The sequence below is a fragment of the Oratosquilla oratoria genome, chromosome 41 (assembly GCF_046742065.1).
Source record: "Oratosquilla oratoria isolate Oo_2021 chromosome 41, ASM4674206v1, whole genome shotgun sequence".
Lineage (NCBI taxonomy): Eukaryota > Metazoa > Arthropoda > Malacostraca > Stomatopoda > Squillidae > Oratosquilla > Oratosquilla oratoria.
Window position 1 is genome coordinate 20,807,304 of NC_134817.1, and position 18,447 is coordinate 20,825,750.

Consider the following 18,447-nt stretch of genomic DNA (forward strand, 5'->3'; position numbering starts at 1 on the left):
TCTGACCCAGGGCAGTGGACAGGATGCAGGGATGACACATCATCCACGAGGTGCCAAGATAAGAGGGAGGGAGGAGGGTGGAGGGGAGTGGAATATATAGGAAGTGGAATGGTAGTGGTTTCTATGCCTTTTTCTTTTTGGCTACCCCCTGTGTAGGGGGAAAAGCCTTTGGTATATGTATGTTTAAGGCACATTTTCCAGCCCACTCCCAATAGTAAATGAGCACAGCTAATTAAGGCTGCTGCCAAGGTGTCCTGTAACACCACCCCTACTCCCCAGTATAAGATGACCACTGGGACTGCACCACTTGCTATATGGACTGTGACTAGGGGCCTCCAGAGATCACCATATCCCACCCTAATTGTCATGCAGTCACTGGAAACCTTGATCATTGATGGATAGAATTATGTTATTCTTAATTGGAGGAAATTTTTGACAAATTAAGATATTATTGGTCTCAGTCATTGTCTCACATTTTACATCAGTTTCACTAGCGAGAGCTGAACTTGGGGTAAAGCACAACATGGCAGTGAGGTAGCAGTTGGTTTTCCTCCAGGAAGAAAAGCTTAAAGGAAGTCTTGGCTATCCCATAAACAAATTAAGGTTCTTTCCAATAATGACTGGATAACACAGTGCAATGTAATGGAGCAAGACATACTAACTTTCATATTCGCCATAATGGAGAAATTAAACTTTTTTTTTTTTTGTAAAATTATATTCAACATTGGAGAGTAACAAAAATTGTGGTACACAAGTTAAATGTCCAACAATTCATATAATCTAACATTCAGTTCACTCAATTCATAATTTTAACTTACAATGCAAAAATCAATACAAAGTGCAAATTGTATCACATCATCCCAAAGGCACACTATGCTTTAATGTTTACTTATAATCCTAGAAGTTCTTGCAGCTGAGCTTTGGTGTCTTCTGGAGATGTCACGTGGTGACCATGAGTTCTTGGGTCCTCGTAGATCTCATGGTCATTACCTCCTGGAGCTGTCTTGTCACCAAAGAAGTGGATTTCCTACCAAATATTATAACAAGTTATCCAGTATACATTTTGTCTTGTGTATCATAAAATGATGTGAAATCCATTTGGTGATACATGTACCCATATGAAACAAATGCAATTCATATCATTCGCTGTTCTATTGTGTATTAAGCATTTATTCATTCAACACCATCATGTACTCTACTGAGCTTACTCTGCCTAAAGGGGGGATTACACGGCCTAACAGTTTGTCAAATGCGGTTCGACAGGCACGTGTTTAAAGTGATGTGTGAACGGGGTATTTGATTGTCGAACGAGTTTGACAACCAAATACCCCGTTCACACATCACTTTAAACACATATCTGTCGAACCGCGTTCAACAAACCGTTGACCGTGTAAACCCCCTCTAAGGATAAGTAACTTCATGTAACAGAAGGAAGACTGGATTTAAGTTTATTTCTATACATTGAAACACCTTCCCCCTTCCTTATAAGGAGGGAAGAGGCCTTTGTGTGTGTGCGCGCACTCATGCATGCGCGTCATTCACCATGGTCTTTGATCACCTGTTGGACTCATGATCAACAGCTATTTCCTTCCCAGAAGAGAGCTCAGAGCTCATATATGACCGATCTATGGGTAATGCTGTGACCTTATATGTACACACACACCCAACTCCCTGCCCACGAGAGCTGGAGTGATGACTCGCAGTGCATCAACACTGAAATTATTTCAGCCCTGGGTGGGATTTGAACCCAGATTCCTATAGTGGCAGCCACAAACGCTACCACTGCACCACAAGTTGTGTGTATGTGTGCGTATTTACCTAGTTGTATTTTACAGGGAGTTATGCTTGTAGTGACTCGTCTTTGTATCTCTCAGTATCTAGTTTGTTCTTAAATTCTTGTCTGGTTTTTGCACATATCATTTCTTCATCCAATTTGATCCACACATCCATCACTCTGTGTGGAAAACTATTCTTTTTCAGATCTCTTCTATAACTATCCTTTTTGAGTTTCTTTTTTGTGTCCTCTCGTTTTTCTTCTGTCCCACTTTAATAAATCCTCTCCATCAAGGACTTCCATACCTTTCATGATTCTGTAAATGGCCAGTAGATCTCCTCTTTCTCTTCTTTGTTCCAGGGTTGTTAGTTCCAGTTTGGACAATCTTTGTTCGTATGTCAGTTTTGAAAGTGTTGGTGCCATCTTTGTCGTTGCTCTTTGGATTCTTTCTAATTTCTTTATACAGGTAAACGTCGACTTACGATGGCCGCGACTTACGATTGTTCGACTTTACGATGACGACGACGACGACGATATGATAATTTAACCCCTTCCATACGGTGCCGCACACGTAGGTGTCATGAGGAGCAAGTGGATTCGCGACGCTGCCATATCGGCGTCTTGATTATATTTATTGTAGTCGCCCCTGTGTTTTTACATTCTCTCAAATGATTCATTCTCTGTGGTTTTCAAAATTCGCGGGTGAGAGAGAGAACGATCGATATAAGCGGTGACTATATTTTATGATGCGAGTATTATTACGTCACGTCGTACGGCTGGCATTGGCTGCTGCCCGCGAGATTTAAGTCCGTACTGAAAATACATATTATAGTGTTTGAATATGGTAAAAAGGATAAAAATGATTAAATAAACTACTGTACATGTTTAATAGGCTATATTCAGTATCTCTGGTGGGTAATATACAGGTACGCTAGGTACAGTGACCACGGAACAGAGTGGGGATCGACTTACGATGAGATCGTCTTACGATGGCTCTATCGAAACCTAATGCCATCGTAAGTCGACGTTTACCTGTATTCTTTTTTGTGTTAGGTGTCCATAGTGTCACAGTGTACTCCAATCTTGATCTTTTCAGCGTGACTAATATCTTCTTTACCATTTCCATGTAGTTAAAGGCCACCTTTATTGTTCTTAGGAAATTGTAGGTCTCTCCAACTTTTTTGTTTATATGCTTGTCTGGTGACATGTCTATGCTAAAAATTACTCCTAGGTCCTTTTCTGAGCTAATATTTTTAACTTCTTTTGTACCAACCTTATATTCCCCTGATATTCTTTTCTTACTTTTTCCAAACTCCATTATACTGCATTTCTTGATATTGAGGTTCACTTCCCACTTTTGGCTCCATTTCTAGACTTTGTCCAGATCTCTCTGAAATGATTCAGTCTTTCTCTATACTTATTTTCTTTAGTAGTTTTGCATCATCTGTAAAGTAGTTCATATAACATTCAACACCTTTATCCATGTTATTTACACATATGGCCAACATTATCGGAGCTAGTACAGAACCTTGTGGGACTCCACTATCATTTCTTCCCAGGTTGAGTTTTTGTCTAGCACCTTCATTTTTTTCCCATTCAAGAAATCTTCCATCCATTTCAATAATTTTCCTTGTACACCTGTTGTTTCATGTTCTCTCATTAGTTTTTTGTGTGGTACCTTATCAAATGCCTTTTGCAAATCTAGAAAAGTACAATCCACCCATCTGTCCTTTTCTTGTATTATGTCTATTAGTCTTGAATAAAAACAAATGAAGTTGGTGGCACAAGATCTTCCTTGTCTAAAGCCAAATTGTTTTGGATTCAGTATCACATTTTCTTCCAGATGTTTAATCCATCTACTTTCGATAACTTTTTCACATACTTTAGCTAATTTGTGCTTTTAAGGGAGACCAGTCTATAGTTTATTGGGTCTTCCTTATCTCCTTTATATATTGGTACGATATTTGCATTTTCCCAATCTTGTGGTACCTTTCCTTCCTTGAGTGAGCCATCTATCATTTTATATATCTTGTTCTCTAGCTCATCTATACATTCTTTTAGTATCCAAGTTGCAATTATGTCCTGACAGTGTGATTTTCTGATATCAAGATCTATCATTTGGTCCCTTATTTCTTTTTGTGTTAAATTTCTTTCTTTCATTGGGGTGGATCTTTCCACCTTTTCTTCTTCCCAATTATGTGCATTTTTTATTGTGAATACAGACTTAAAATGTTTGTGTGTGTGTGTGTGTGTATTTACCTCCAATCTTTGTTTATATGTCAGATTTGTGTGCGTGTGTGTGATTCACCTTGGTCGTTGGATCACATGTTGGACTCATGATCGACAGCTATTTCCCTCCTGGAAAAGAGCTCAGAGCTCATATGACCGATCTATGGGTAATACTGTGACCTTACACACACACACACACACACACCCAACTCCCCGCCAACGGGAGTTGAAGTAACGAGACGAAGCGCAGCGATATGAAATTATTTCAGCCCTGGGCAGGATTCGAACACGGACCGCTGTAGTGACGGTCAGAGACTCTACCAACCGTGCCACCGAGTCGTGTGTGTATGTGTTGTATTTTATGGGAACAGCTCTGCTCATAGTGACCCGTCTTTGCATCTTTCAGCATCAAATTTGTTCTTAAATTCTTGTATAGTGTTTGCACTCACTGCTTCCACATCCAATTCATTCCAGATATCCACCACTCTGCGTGGGAAACTATACTTTTTCAGATCTCTTCTATAACTATCCTTTTTAAGTTTCTTTTCATGTCCTCTTGTTTTTCTTTTATCCCACTTCAGTAAATAATCTCTACCAAGGACTTCCATCCGTTTCATAATTCTTTAGATGGTAAGTACATCTCTTTTTCTTCTTTGTTCCAGGGTTGGTAGTTCAAGTTTGGACAATCTTTATTCATGTGTCAGTTTGGAGTGTTGTTGCTCTATGAATTTTCTAATTTCTTTATATTCTTTTTAGTACTGGGTGTCCATAGTGTCACAGGATACTCCAATCCTGGTCTTATCAATGCAACTAATATTTTATTTATCATTTCTTCATCCAAATAGTCAAAGGCCACTTTCATTGACATTAGTAAATTGAAGGTTTCTCTGACTATTTTGTTGATATGTTTGTCGGGTGCCATGTCATTGCTGATAATTACTCCTGGGTCCCTTTCAGAGTTAACTTTAACTTTCTTGGTATCAATTTCATATCGTCCCAATATTCTATTTTCACTTTTTTCCAAATTCTATTATACTACAATTCTTGATGTTGAAGTTCACTTCACACTTTTGACTCCATTCCCAGACTTTACCTAGGTCTTTTTGTAGTGATTTACAATCTTCCTCTGTACTTATTCACTTTAGTAGTTTTGCATCATCCACACCTTCATCCACGTCATTTATATATATGGCAAACATTATTGGAGCCATTACAGAATCTTATGGGACTCCACTTATCATTTCTTCTCAGATCGAGTTCTTGTCTCTAAGTACCACCCTCTTTTTTTTTTTTCTCGTTCAAGAAATCTTCAATCCATTCCAATAACTTTCCTTGTACTTCACCTATTATTTCAATTTTTCTTAGTATCTTTTTGTGTAGTACTATTCAAATGTAGATGTACAATGTACAAGATGTACATACATACATATACCAAGGCTTTTTCCCCCATACAAGGGAGGTAGCCAAAAAGGAAAAGGCATAAAATCATTCCCACCCGTTCCATCCTTGAATACACTCCACACCCCTCCACCCTCCCTCTCATCTTAGCATCTCCTGGATGATGGGTCATCCCTGCACCTTGCCCACTGCCCTGGGTCAGAAGCAGTGTCGCAAGACACAGCACATTCACAGCAAGGCCGCTTCATTAAATCGGCAACCTCCTCTCTCCGTCCCCCCATGCATAAAAGGAGAAGACAGGGAGAAATCCCTTCAGGCTGCGTCAAAATTTGCTCACACATACTACCTCACCCCCCTGCCCATTCCACCTCATGCATCACAACATCATCCATATACAACCATTCTCCATTCACCCCTGTCTTCTGTCCTCTCCCGTCCTTCCTCAACAGACATTCCCCTCTTCCCCAAAGCCCCCTTCACCCCATCCATCCACCTCATCCTAGGACGTCCCTTCATGTTCACTCCCTCCACATCTGCCTTCCATACCTCTTTTACTAGTCTTTCTTCACTCATTCTTTCCATGTGTCCAAACCATCCTAATACTCTTTCATCAACCCTATCTCCCAACTCCCTTTCCACCCCCTGTTCTCCTCCTCACCTCATTTCTCACTCTATCCAGCCTAGTAACCCCTATCATATTTCTCAGACACATCATCTCAAACACATTCAAACTCCTTCTGTCTTATGTTCCATGTTTCTGCCCCCATACAGTGCTGTTGGCACAATCACTCCTTCATACAGTCTCCTCTTAGCATCCATTCCCAAATGTCTATTCCTCATTACAATTTTTAATCCACGAAGGCATTTACTTGCTTCTCCAAATCTACATTCTACCTGCACCTTCACTCCACCTTTTCCTGCCACATTTGCACCCAAGTATCTAAAACTATCCACTTCCTCCAGTCGCTCTCCCTTAATGCTCACTTCCAGACTACTGCCACTTTCACCCCTTATACATCTCATCACCTTACTTTTACCCACATTTATCTTCAGCTTTCTTCTATCACACACTCTCCCAAACTCTGTCACCAACTTCCTCAATCCCTCCTCCGATCCTGCCACAAGCGCAGTGTCGTCCGCAAACAACAGCTGGCTCACCTCCCACTTTTCTCCATTTTCTTTAACCATCTCCAATCCCTGACCCACTACCCTTGCAGTTACCTCTCGCACTACCCCATCCATGTGGTGGGGGAAAAGAATACTGCCACCAAGTAATTCCACTTGGATCGTAAGAGGCAAGAAGAAAGGGACGGGGATTGGGACTAGGCATCCTTCTCCTTGTAGCCCCACAGGGGACATTCCTAAAAGAAAAAGAAAAAAAGAAAAACAAAATGTACAATGTACAAATGAGATGTACAAAGGGTGAAAGTGGTAGTAGTCTGGAAGTGAGCATTAAGGGGGAGCGACTGGAGGAAGTGGATAGTTTTAGCTACTTGGGGACAAATGTAGCAGGAAAGGGAGGAGTGGAGGTGGAGGTAAAATGTAGATTGAAAGAAGCAAGTAAATGCCTTCATTGATAAAAAAGTGTAATGAGAAATAGACATTTACGAATGGATGCTAAGAGGAGACTATATGAAGGAGTGACTGTGCCATGTATGGGGCAGAAACATGGAACATAAGAGAGGAAGAGAGAAGGAGTTTGAATGTGTTTGAGATGAGGTGTCTGAGAAGTATGATGGGGGTTACTAGGCTGGATAGAGTGAGAAATGAGGAGGTGAGGAGGAGAACAGGGGTGGAAAGAGGGTTGGGAGATAGGGTTGATGAAAGAGTATTAGGATGGTTTGGACACATGGAAAGAATGAGTGAAGAAAGACTAGTAAAAGAGATGTGGAGGGAGTGAACATGAGGGGACGCCCTGGGATGAGGTGGATGGATGGGGTGAAGGGGGCTTTGGGGAAGAGGGGAATGTCTGTTGAGGAGGGACGGGAGAGGACAGAAGACAGGGGTGAATGGAGAATGGTTGTACATGGATGATGTGATGCATGAGGTGGAATGGGTGGGGGGATGGGGGGTGAATGGAGAATGGTTGTATATGGATGATGTTGTGATGCATGAGGTGGAATGGGTGGGGGGATGGGGGGTGAGGTAGTATGTGTGAGCAAATTTTGACGCAGCCTGAAGGGATTTCTCCCCATCTTCTTTATGCATGGGGGGATGGAGAGGGGGGGTCGCCGATTTAATAAAGTGGCCTTGCTGTGGATGTGCTGTGTCTTGCGACGCTGCTTCTGACCCAGCGCAGGGATGACCCGTCATCCAGGAGGGTGGATGGGTGTGGAGTGTATTCAGGGATGGAATGGGTGGGAATGATTTTATGCCTTTTCCTTTTTGGCTACCTCCCTTGTAAGGGGGAAAAGCCTTGGTATATGTATGTATGTACTATTCACATGCTTTTTGTGTGTGTGTGTATATGTGTGTATATATATATACCTCCCTTGTAAGGGGGGAAAATCCTTTGGTATATGTATATATGTATGTATATGTATAAAAACAGGCCTTCAAATCCAAGTTCAACCTTCATCTACATAAAATTATTTGTCCACAACAGAGGTAAAATTCATACATCATGTTTCCACATTGAAGAGATTAAAAATTAGACAAATTTTTCATACAACTTATTCTGAAGCAACTATAGTTCATGAAATTACCTTGAATTCATTTTCTACAAAACGAAGACAATAAGTTTTGTCCCATCCTTTGGGAAAGACATCAAAACTGATTTGGCCACCTGAAGAGAATTGGATAGATTAAAAATGTACAATCAACCAAAAGTTCCATTACAAAATCTATAAACCCTCCTGCCCCAATTGACTTCTGCATGGAGTAGATTTAAGATATACATGATAGCATTGCCATGCATTTTATTCTACCTAACATCTAATCCTCTCTGGCCCAGTCCAAAGACCATGTGCTGGCCCCATCAGGACTGCACCTCCATGAGGTGGTGAGGAGTACCGTGTCAATTTGACACTGGCAGCAGGTCTCCCATACTTCCTTCTTGATGGGGGATGGATCTTCTTTGCTGTCTCATTGCACAGTGCAGCTGCTTGCAACCTGGATACTGCAGCACAGTGCTACACTGTCACACATGCACTAGGGACACCACTCAATATTAAAACAGTACTAACACAGAATTGGCCAGGCCATGGATTCAAACTGCCCCAGATGCAACCACCACACAGAAGACAGCTAATACTAGCAGTCCCCATACAACAATACAATATATATTATTATTTATTTTATTATTATTTATCTGTCCATTTATTATTTACTTTTTACTTGTTTGTTTATTAATTTCAACTATTCATTTTAAGCTATTAGTGAAGAAAGATTAGTAAAAGAGGTGTGGAAGGCAGAAGTGGAAGGAAGGAATATGAGGGGGCGTCCCAGGATGAGATGGATGGATGGGGTGAAAGGGACATTACAAAAGAGAGGAATGTCTGTTGAGGAAGGACGGGAGAGGATAGAAGATAGGGGTGAATGGAGAAGGGTTGTGTATGGATGATGCTGTGATGCATGAGGGGGAGTGGGTGGGGGATAGGGGGGTGAGGAAATATGTATGAGAAATAAATTAATGCAGCCCGAAGGGATTTCTCCCCGTCTCCTTTTCCGCACAAGGGACGGAGAGGGGATGTCACCGAATTTATGAAGTGGTCTTGCTGTGGATGTGCTGTGTCTTGTGACACTGCTTCTGACCCAGGGCAGTGGACAGGATGCAGGGATGACCCGTCATCCAGGAGGTGCCAAGATAAGAGGGAGGGAGGAGCGTGGAGGGGAGTGGAATATATAGGAAATGGAATGGGTGGAAGTGGTTTCTATACCTTTTTCTTTTTGGTTACGCCCCCATGTAAGGGGGGAAAAGCCTTTGGTATATGTATGTATGTACTAATAATATATATACATACACAAACTGCTTTTCCCCCTTTCAAGAGAGGTAGTCAAAAAACAAAGGCATAAAATCCACTGCCATCCATTCCATCCCCACATACCCCACTCCCATTCACCCCCTTCCCTCCCTCTTATCTTGTCTCCTCCTGGATGACGGGTCATCCCTACATCTCGTCCATTGCCCTAGGTCAGATGCAGCATAGCAAGACACAGCACATCCACAACAAAGCCACTTCATTTAATCGGTGACCCCCTCTCTCTTCATCACCTCATGCACAAAAAGAGAAGACGGAGAAATCCCTTCAGGTTACGTCAAAATATCATTCAAACATACTCCCTCCCCTCCCTTCCATGCATCACATTATCCACATACAACCATTCTCCACTCACCCCTATCTTCTGTCTTCTCCCTTCCTTCCTCAACAGACATTCCCCTCTTTCCCATAGCCCCTTTTACCCTCATCCATCCATCTCATCCTTGGTTGCCTCCTCATGTTCATTCCTTCCACCTCTGCCTTTTGGACTAAAATCTAATAATCTACAATACTGGAAAGTATGCTGGTGCCATACCTATTGAGAAGGCAAGACCAGAATCTTCAAATTCCTTCTGCAACACCTCAACAAACTTTTTCCTTATGTTATGGACCTGCAACAGGAAAGGAGGTACAGGAGGACAAAGAGGAAAAGGAGGAGAAGGAGAACAAGAAGATGGAAGATGAGTATGAAGAATTGGATATGAAAAGAATATCCTGATTAGGAGGAGGTTACTTAAAGCTTACAATAAATATTTTACCATTAATATCATCACTTTTCTCAGACACCTTAAAAAATTACAGTAAAAAAATATATAATAATAAATAACAAATATGTGTATAAAAAAAGAAAGAAATACATTACTTTATCATATTCACCAAACTGATCACGTTCGGCCTGACTGCAACTGCGACCAACTGGACATACGTTGATAAGACCAGAACGGAACTCAATAAAAACACCCCTCTTCACTGGTAGTGTTATTTCAGACATGTACTTCAGTGCAAAGTTGATAAACCTTTGAAGTTTTTCTTCCCCCATATAATGCTGAATACTCTGTAACCAAAATTTATATTGAGAAAGATTTGACACAATAGTACAAGTTTACAACATACACCTATATAACAAGAAAACAGACTTTACTACCTACTTCTTCTGCAACCTTCTCTCCATTTTTATGCGCTACCAAGCCGTTTTCACTGAACACATATTCAAACTTCATTAAATCTGTGGAAGAAGTTCATATGTAGTTCTCTCTGTACAATAAGTCCACAAGAGTACTATACAAAAGTACAAAATAAACAAAACCAACAATAGGGTACCCATATGTGATGGGCTTCAAAGAGATAAAACCTTCAAAACAATCAATTCATCGTCCCTAGTCTCTCATGCAGAGTACCTGTGACCTCAAGAAACCAGCAACAACCTCCGGGTGGCAATATAGCCACTTAGGGAAGAGATATAGTGCTGTTCTCTGGGGATTGTTAGTGTGAGGCATTGTAGTATGAAATGTTCTAGGTTTCCTGTGTGGTAGTTGCATCTGGGACAGCTTAAATATGTGGACCGGGCCTATTCTGTGTTAGCACTGCCTTAATGCTGGATTCTGTCCTGAATGCAGATGTGCCAGTGTGGCTCTTGTCAAGTACGGAAGGGTTTTCTCTGTAGGGCTTATATCTGGGAGTTGATGGAGTATCGAGTTTGGCACTCTTTCCCGAAGGGCTTGTTCAATTATCCGAGTGTGCATGTGCTTCTGTGTGGATGTTTTGTGCGGTGCAGAAGGTTGGTTGTTTCAGATGTTTGAGTAGTATGGTGGTATAGTTTTTCTGTTGCATTTCTGTTGGTTGTGCTTGTGAAATGTAGTGTGAAGAGGGGATGGTGTTCAAAACACCTTCACAACAATTGTAATTCATTGAAGGGATGGGAGTCATAGAGGCAACAATGGTGAGATTTAAGGAGATTAGCAGAATGCAGGGAGAGTAGAGGTACAATTTTTGTCTTTTCTTTTGAGTGAAAAGTCTCTGACTGGTCCATGGGGTGTCTAAGGTCCCTAAAAAGGACATCTGTGACTCATCTCACTACTGCTACTTACATACATACAAAAAGCCAAAACAAAAAAGGCATAGAAACCACTCCCACCCATTCCATTTCCTATATATTCCACTCCACTCCACCCTCCTCCCTCTTATCTCAGCACCTCCTGGATGACGGGTCATCCCTGCATCCTGTCCACTGCCCTGGGTCAGAACTCAATACTCTCACCTCTATCTGAAGATACAGCCTCAGTGGACTGATAGTCTCTGGACAAAGCCTGACCTCTGATCAATTTCAGAACTATTCTCACCCTCTTAACATGTGATAACAAATTGTTACAGATCACAAAGGAAATCAAGAAAGTTTTCCATGCTGACACATATCTAGTACTTAGTATGTCACAAGCAATAACCTGCACTTCTATCCATGGGGACAGTGTTGTGTAGAAGTAGGGGAGTCATTGAGGTAGTAAAAAAATAAAATAAAAATAAATAAATTAATTAATTAATAAAATAAAATATCCAAGGAGGGCAAAGGCACTAAGATGGTAAGGATAATGAATGGAATTTACCTGGGTGTGGGGTGGGTCCTGACTGTACCAACCCCACCTTACATGGGAGAAAAGGTATTTTGGTATATGTGCGCATGTTGTAGAAATGAGGGATAGTAAAAGTTACAAGTGATCAGCATTCTTTTTTGTGTGGAGAAGTCTCCAGTCGTAGAAGAATTGTGTGACTAGTACATAGGGATGCCACTTTCATCCATAAAAATACTAACTGCATATAACTTAAGAAGTCAGTACTCCATATGGGGATTCAAATGTGTCAACTCTTGAAGTAGCTTTGATGATATACCCTAAACTAAAAAAAATAAGCAGATTTAAAACTGAAGAGGGACCAAGGACAGGTCTCTGTATGTGGTAGTCCTGGAAGATGGCCTGTGAAGCTGCCCATCTTAAAAACATGTCAACCCTCTCACCTCTACCACAAGGTGCAACCTTGAAGGACTGACACCATCTCTAGACTGGGCCCCAAGATCTCTCTCTATTGACTCCAACTGCATTCTTACACTTCTTCACACATGAGGAGCTGACAACTAGTGACTGCTCTCCTTTTCCTACCACTAATGACAGAAACAGATCCACTCTGATACAACACAGCAGTCTGGAGTTTCTTTCCAGAGATCTGTAGGAGGCTCCATGGACCATTGCCAGTCACTGTGGTGCTATGATTTTCCACTTAGTGAAGCCCAAGGTAACAATTATTTGATTGATGGCTGGACAAAAAGAGACAGGAGTCTACATGCATAGCTGCTGTCCTCTATGTTACAATTAAGTAATTGACCATGCTCAGGTACTGACTGGATATTATCATAAGTAGTAACTGCATGGTCCCTTGCAGCTAATGTTACTGCATGGTCCCTTGCAGCCAATGTTATAGGGACTGTTTTGGGGCAACCTACTGACTGATGCACACACAATCTGCATATGTTGAATAAAATCTCTACTCACAGAGGAATGGTTTTACTTTTGTATGACAAATATCCCTCCTTTATGGTGTTTCCTTGACACTACTTGTGTGACTATGCCTCTTAACCCCTGTCGTAAGATGGGGAAAAGAATTCTGTTATCATGATTCTTTGTGTTTTTTGCAATCAGGTCTTTAATATGTGGGATGAAATTCACAAGAGTATCAAATGTAAGGTCCAGAATTTTAGGGTTCTTTTTTTTTTCAATGGAAGGATTTGGCCATTCAATCTTGGCTCTTTTGGTAGTTTATAAATATACTTTTGATTGTGGGCTATATTCCCTCTTCCAGTTCTATGGTAACCTTTATTGGGAAACATGAAAGATCTTGAATGGTTTACCATGCTCTTTGTTTTTGTAGGGTGGCATGAACATGTTGTATAAGATGTTGGTTATTGATAGCAATGGGGTGACTGTTCAGTGGGGTTATTTCTTAACTTACACTGTGAGGAAAGACGCAGAGTGATCTAATAGAGGTGTTCAAGTGGATCAAAGGCTTTAACAAGGGTGATGCAAACAAGGTCATCATATTAAAACAACAGGGCAGGACTCGCAGTAATGGTTATAAACTGGACAAATTTAGATTTAAAAAGGAAATAGGCAAGAATTGGTTTACTAATAGGGTGGTCAATGAATGGAATAAACTTAGTAACCATGCAGTAAGCGCTGAAACTATCAGTTGTTTTAAGAAACGATTAGACAACTTTATGGATGGGGATGACAGGTGGTGATGGATACGGAGCTGCCTAGTGTAGGCCTTATGGTCTCTTGCAGTCTCCTTCATTCTTATGTTCTTATGTTATGTTTAGGTCGGGGACTTGTCCAAGTATTTTGTGTCCTCCTTGATCTCTTCTCTGTGTTAAGCCAGGCTGGATTATGTTCATTCAGATCACCTGCCAGTATGTGGTTTGTTACAGAGTTGAGCAGTTGGAGCTGAAGGATGATGCCTTGCAAGGATGATGTAATTGGTAGAATGTACGTAACTGTGACAGTGTAGGATGTTTTCTTTGTTTGGATTGTGATTAAAACAGAAAAATAGTAAATTATTTCTCCCCAGAGAGATCTATTGGTGAACCTGAGGACTACTGATTGTCAATATAGTTATGGGTTTCTAGTCCACAAAACCAAAGGAAGTGATTATTTCAAAATCTAATCTGAATTCTCAATGTTAATCTTTTAAAACAACATCTTAATCCTTTAACTTTTCATAATTTAGTCAATACAAAATAATCAATGGCAAAAAAATGTACTTTAAAAAGACATAAAACTTAAAGACACAAAATTAATACCAATATACCATCAAGTTCTATATGAAAGATTAATTGCCAACTTACCTTCCATACCACCCATCTGCTCTGCAATTTTTTTCAAATCTGAACCTCCAACAAGTCCAACTGTAGTCTTCTTTTTTACTCCCATCATAAAGTCTTTCATATCAGGAGTAATCACCTAGGAAACGAAAATAAGTTTAAAAAATGATTAAGCATATATCATATACAGATATGTTTTTCATACATTCACAACTAGAAAAAAAAAGTGAAAACATAATTTACTGATTTGTAATGTTAAGACTCTTGATGACATTGCTCTTGCGACAGGGTCAGAGGAGAGATTAAGGGAGTTAGTGATAGAGTTTGGGAGAGTATGTGATAGAAAGTTGAAGGTAAATAAGGGTAAAGGTAAGGTGATGATATGTACCAAGAGAGAGGATGGCAGCAAGTTGGAAATGTCTTAAAGGAGAGAGGCTGGAGGAAGTGGATAGCTTTAGGTATTTGGGGTTGCATGTGGCAGGAAAGGGAGGAGTGGAGGTGGAGGTAAATTGTAGACTGAGAGAAGCAAGTAAATGCCTTGGGGGATTAAAAAGTGTCATGAGAAATAGGCATTTGGGAATGGATGCAAAGAGGAGACTATATGAAGGGGTGATTGTGCCAACAGCACTGTATGGGGCAGAGACCTGGAATTTAAGAGAGGCAGAGAGGAAAAGTTTAAATGTGTTTGAGATGAAATGTCTGAGAAGTATGGTAAGGGTTACAAGGTTGGATAGAGTGAGAAACGAGGAGGTGAGGAGGAGAGTTGGGGTGGAAAAGGAGATGGCAGATAGGGCTGATGAAAGAGTATTGGGATGGTTTGGACACATGGAAAGAATGAGTGAAGAAAGATTAGTAAAAGAGGTGGAGGAGGGGGGGAACAACCAAGGATGAGATGGATGGATGGATAGGGGGTGAAATGTCTGTTGAGCAAGGGATTAGGCAGGAGATGAGTGGAGAATGACTGTGTAAAGATGATAGTGTCATGCAAGGAAGTGAGGGTGTGGAGGATGGGGTGGTAAGGAGTTGTTGTGTATGAATGATATTTTGATGCAGCCTGAAAGGATTTTTCTCAGTCTTCTCTTTTTTCTGCACAAGGGGATGAAGAGGGGGGTTGCCAATTAAGTGAAACAACCATGCTGTGTCTTGCTGCATTGCTTCTGGTCAAGGGCAGTGGGAGGGTTATGGGATGACCCATCATACATGAAGAGCTGAGTAGGAGGAGAGGATGGTGGATGGGAGTGGAATGGGTACTCATCTTTTGACTTTGCTACTTCCTCTGTAAGGGCGAAAGAGCTCTTGGTATATAGACTTTACTGATTTGTTTTAAAGCCAAACTGTGAACTGGTTTGATCACATTTTCTGTGTTTATTATTACTCAGAGTAAGATGCTGTAATGATTATAATTTATATTTGTTTATTTGTTTTATCATCATTTGTCTGTTTGTTTATTATTTGTTTGATTCTCATTTATTATTAGTTATATGTCAATTTATTATTATTTACATGTTTATTATTTAACTATACCTATGCATTTATTTATTTCATTTATTATATACATTATAGTTTTTATTTATTTATTTATCATTATGATTTTTTCGCATTCGACTTAGACATGGACCAAAAGGTCTCCTTTCTGCATGCTCCACCTTTGTAATCCTTTGCAAGAGAGCAAGTAATACAGCAGTGACTTTATATTTTATAATAAAAGTAGTATGATGAATTGTACATATGGCAGCCAATGCTCCTCACAAGAATCTGACTCGTACTGAAGTGGGTAAGGAAATTGACCAGAACAGGTTTACTAATAGGGTGGTCAATGAATAGAGTAGATTTAGTAACCATATAGTGAGCGCTGACACTATCGGTTGTTTTAAGAAACAGTCAGATGACATTATGGATGGGGATGACAGGTGGTAATGGACATGAACTGCCTAGTGTAGGCCTTATGGTCTCTTGCAGTCTCCTTCATATGTTCTGTATGGGGCAGAGGGATGGAACATAAGAAAGGAAGAGTGAGAAACAAGGAGGTGAGGGGGAGAGCGGGGATGGAAATGGAGATGAGAGATAGAATTGATGAAAGAGTATTGGGATGGTCTGGACACATGGAAAGAATGAGTGAAGAAAGATTAGTAACAGAAGTTTGGAAGGCAGAGGTGGATGGAGTGGACTTAGAGGGACGACTGAGGACAAGATGAATGGATGGGCTGAAAGGGGCAGTGAACAAGAGGAAGGGAGAGGGTAGAAGATAGGAGAGAGTGGAGAATGGCTGTCTTCACCTTGGTCTTTGGATTGCGTGTTGGACTCGTGATTGACAGCTATTTCCCTCCCAGAAGAGAGCTCAGAGTTCGTATGACCGATCTATGGGTAATGCTATGACCTTACACACACACACCCAATTCCCCACTCATGAGAGTCAGAGTAACGACCCAAAGCGCAGCGATACTGAAATAATTTCGGCCCTGGGCAGGATTCGAACCAGGTACTGCCGCACCTCCGTGCTGGCAGTCCAGTGCTCTATCAACCATGCCAAGTCATGTATAGATACTACTCTGATGCATGCGAGTGGGTGGGGGATGGGGGGGGCTAGGGAGTGGCTATGTGTGAATGATATTTTGATGCAGCCTAAAGGGACTTTACCCCATCTTTAATGTTGATGTATGAGGGGATGGAGATGGTAGGTCGCTTATTACATGAAGTGGCCTTGCTGTGGATGTATTGTCTTGCTGCAATGCTTATGACCCTGGGCTAGATGCAGGGATGGCCTGGCATCTAGGAGGAGCTGAGGATGAGATGGAGGGAGGGAGGGAGGGGTGGTGAATGGGGGTGGAATGAGTAGGGACTAGGGATGAAATGGGTGAAAGTCAGAGTGGAATTATACCTGTCGACTTTGGGTACCTCCCTTGTATGGGGGAAAAAGCCTTTGGTATATGTGAGTACATACAATACCATGGTATTCATATTGAAAACTAAGGATCATAGTGTCATACTATACATGGGAGATAAAAAGTTTTTATAATTTACTCGATACAATCACAAGTGACTGAGGTTAAAAAATGTACAATTAACAATATGTTTAGAAATGAAAATCCAAGCCACATTCAAGAAATATTATGAGATGGGAGCCCAAATAAGAAGTCTCTTAACCTCCCATGTATCTGAAATAGGTAAACAGGTAAGGGACTAGACTTAAGACTAGTAAGGCTGTAAGCTTCAGATTATTTAGATTCGAATATTCAATACAGTGAGAATATGAGAAACTACGCTTAAGTAATTCTGAAAAAATTAACCCACAATTATATTTTACCTTTCGTGGTGCGGTTAAAGTGCCATCAACATCGAAAAGCAGTAATATGTCCTTCTTGTCTGTCATTTTTACTAAGACGGTTCTACAATATGCTTCGGCCTTACGCGGTACAGTTTGACGTATACAAATCGGCAGCCCCAGCTGGAGGTGATGACATCAACCTATACTCTCGACAATTTAAATTCAAAATCATGCAAAGTAGAAAAATATGTTTGCATATATATATATATATATATATATATATATATATATATATATATATATATATATATATATATATATATATGTGTATATATTATAAACATATATACTCGTATATATATATATGTATATATATATATATATATATATATATATATATATATAATATATATATATATATATATATATATATACAGTTACACATATATATACTCTTCAACTTCTTCAAGATTCTTACCATCGATTATAATTTCTATTTTGAGCTTTCGTGTTGAACATTACTTTGGTTTTACTTTTATTCATTTTCAAACCTACTTTGAGACTTTCCTTGTTCAGATCACTTAGCATACCTTGCAAGTCTTCTGCTCTTTCTGAAGTAAAAATAATGTCATCCGCAAATATTAGGTGGTTCAAATATTTGTCGTTAATCTTCAAACCTTTCTCTTCCCAACTCAACCCTCTGAAAATCTCTTATAAACAAGTTGTAAATAAATTGGATGAAATGGTATCGCCTTGCTTTACTTCTTTTTCGATCTTGATATTTTCTGTATACAGTATTTAAGTAGTCGAATCTCAGCGGTACCTTTCGCATAAATCTTTTCTAGAACCCTTACGATCTGTTCGTTTATACCCTGCTTGCGTAGCGAGCTTAGTATTGTTATTTGTTTCAAAGGCCTTCTCGTAATCTACAAAAGCT

At 40.3% G+C, this 18,447-nt stretch overlaps 1 protein-coding gene across 1 annotated transcript; it reads right to left on the reverse strand.

Annotated features, from left to right (window-relative positions):
* Positions 1-706: 706 nt before the first annotated feature.
* On the reverse strand, positions 707-17,704 carry Pmm2 (phosphomannomutase). The gene is made up of 7 exons (XM_076178162.1): positions 17,550-17,704; positions 14,270-14,384; positions 10,530-10,606; positions 10,244-10,435; positions 9,917-9,992; positions 8,107-8,186; positions 707-1,027 (listed from the first exon to the last, which is right to left on the reverse strand). Exons 1-7 carry the CDS (start codon positions 17,613-17,615, stop codon positions 890-892), a joined length of 744 nt encoding a protein of 247 aa, XP_076034277.1. The 5' UTR covers positions 17,616-17,704; the 3' UTR covers positions 707-889.
* Positions 17,705-18,447: the final 743 nt, after the last annotated feature.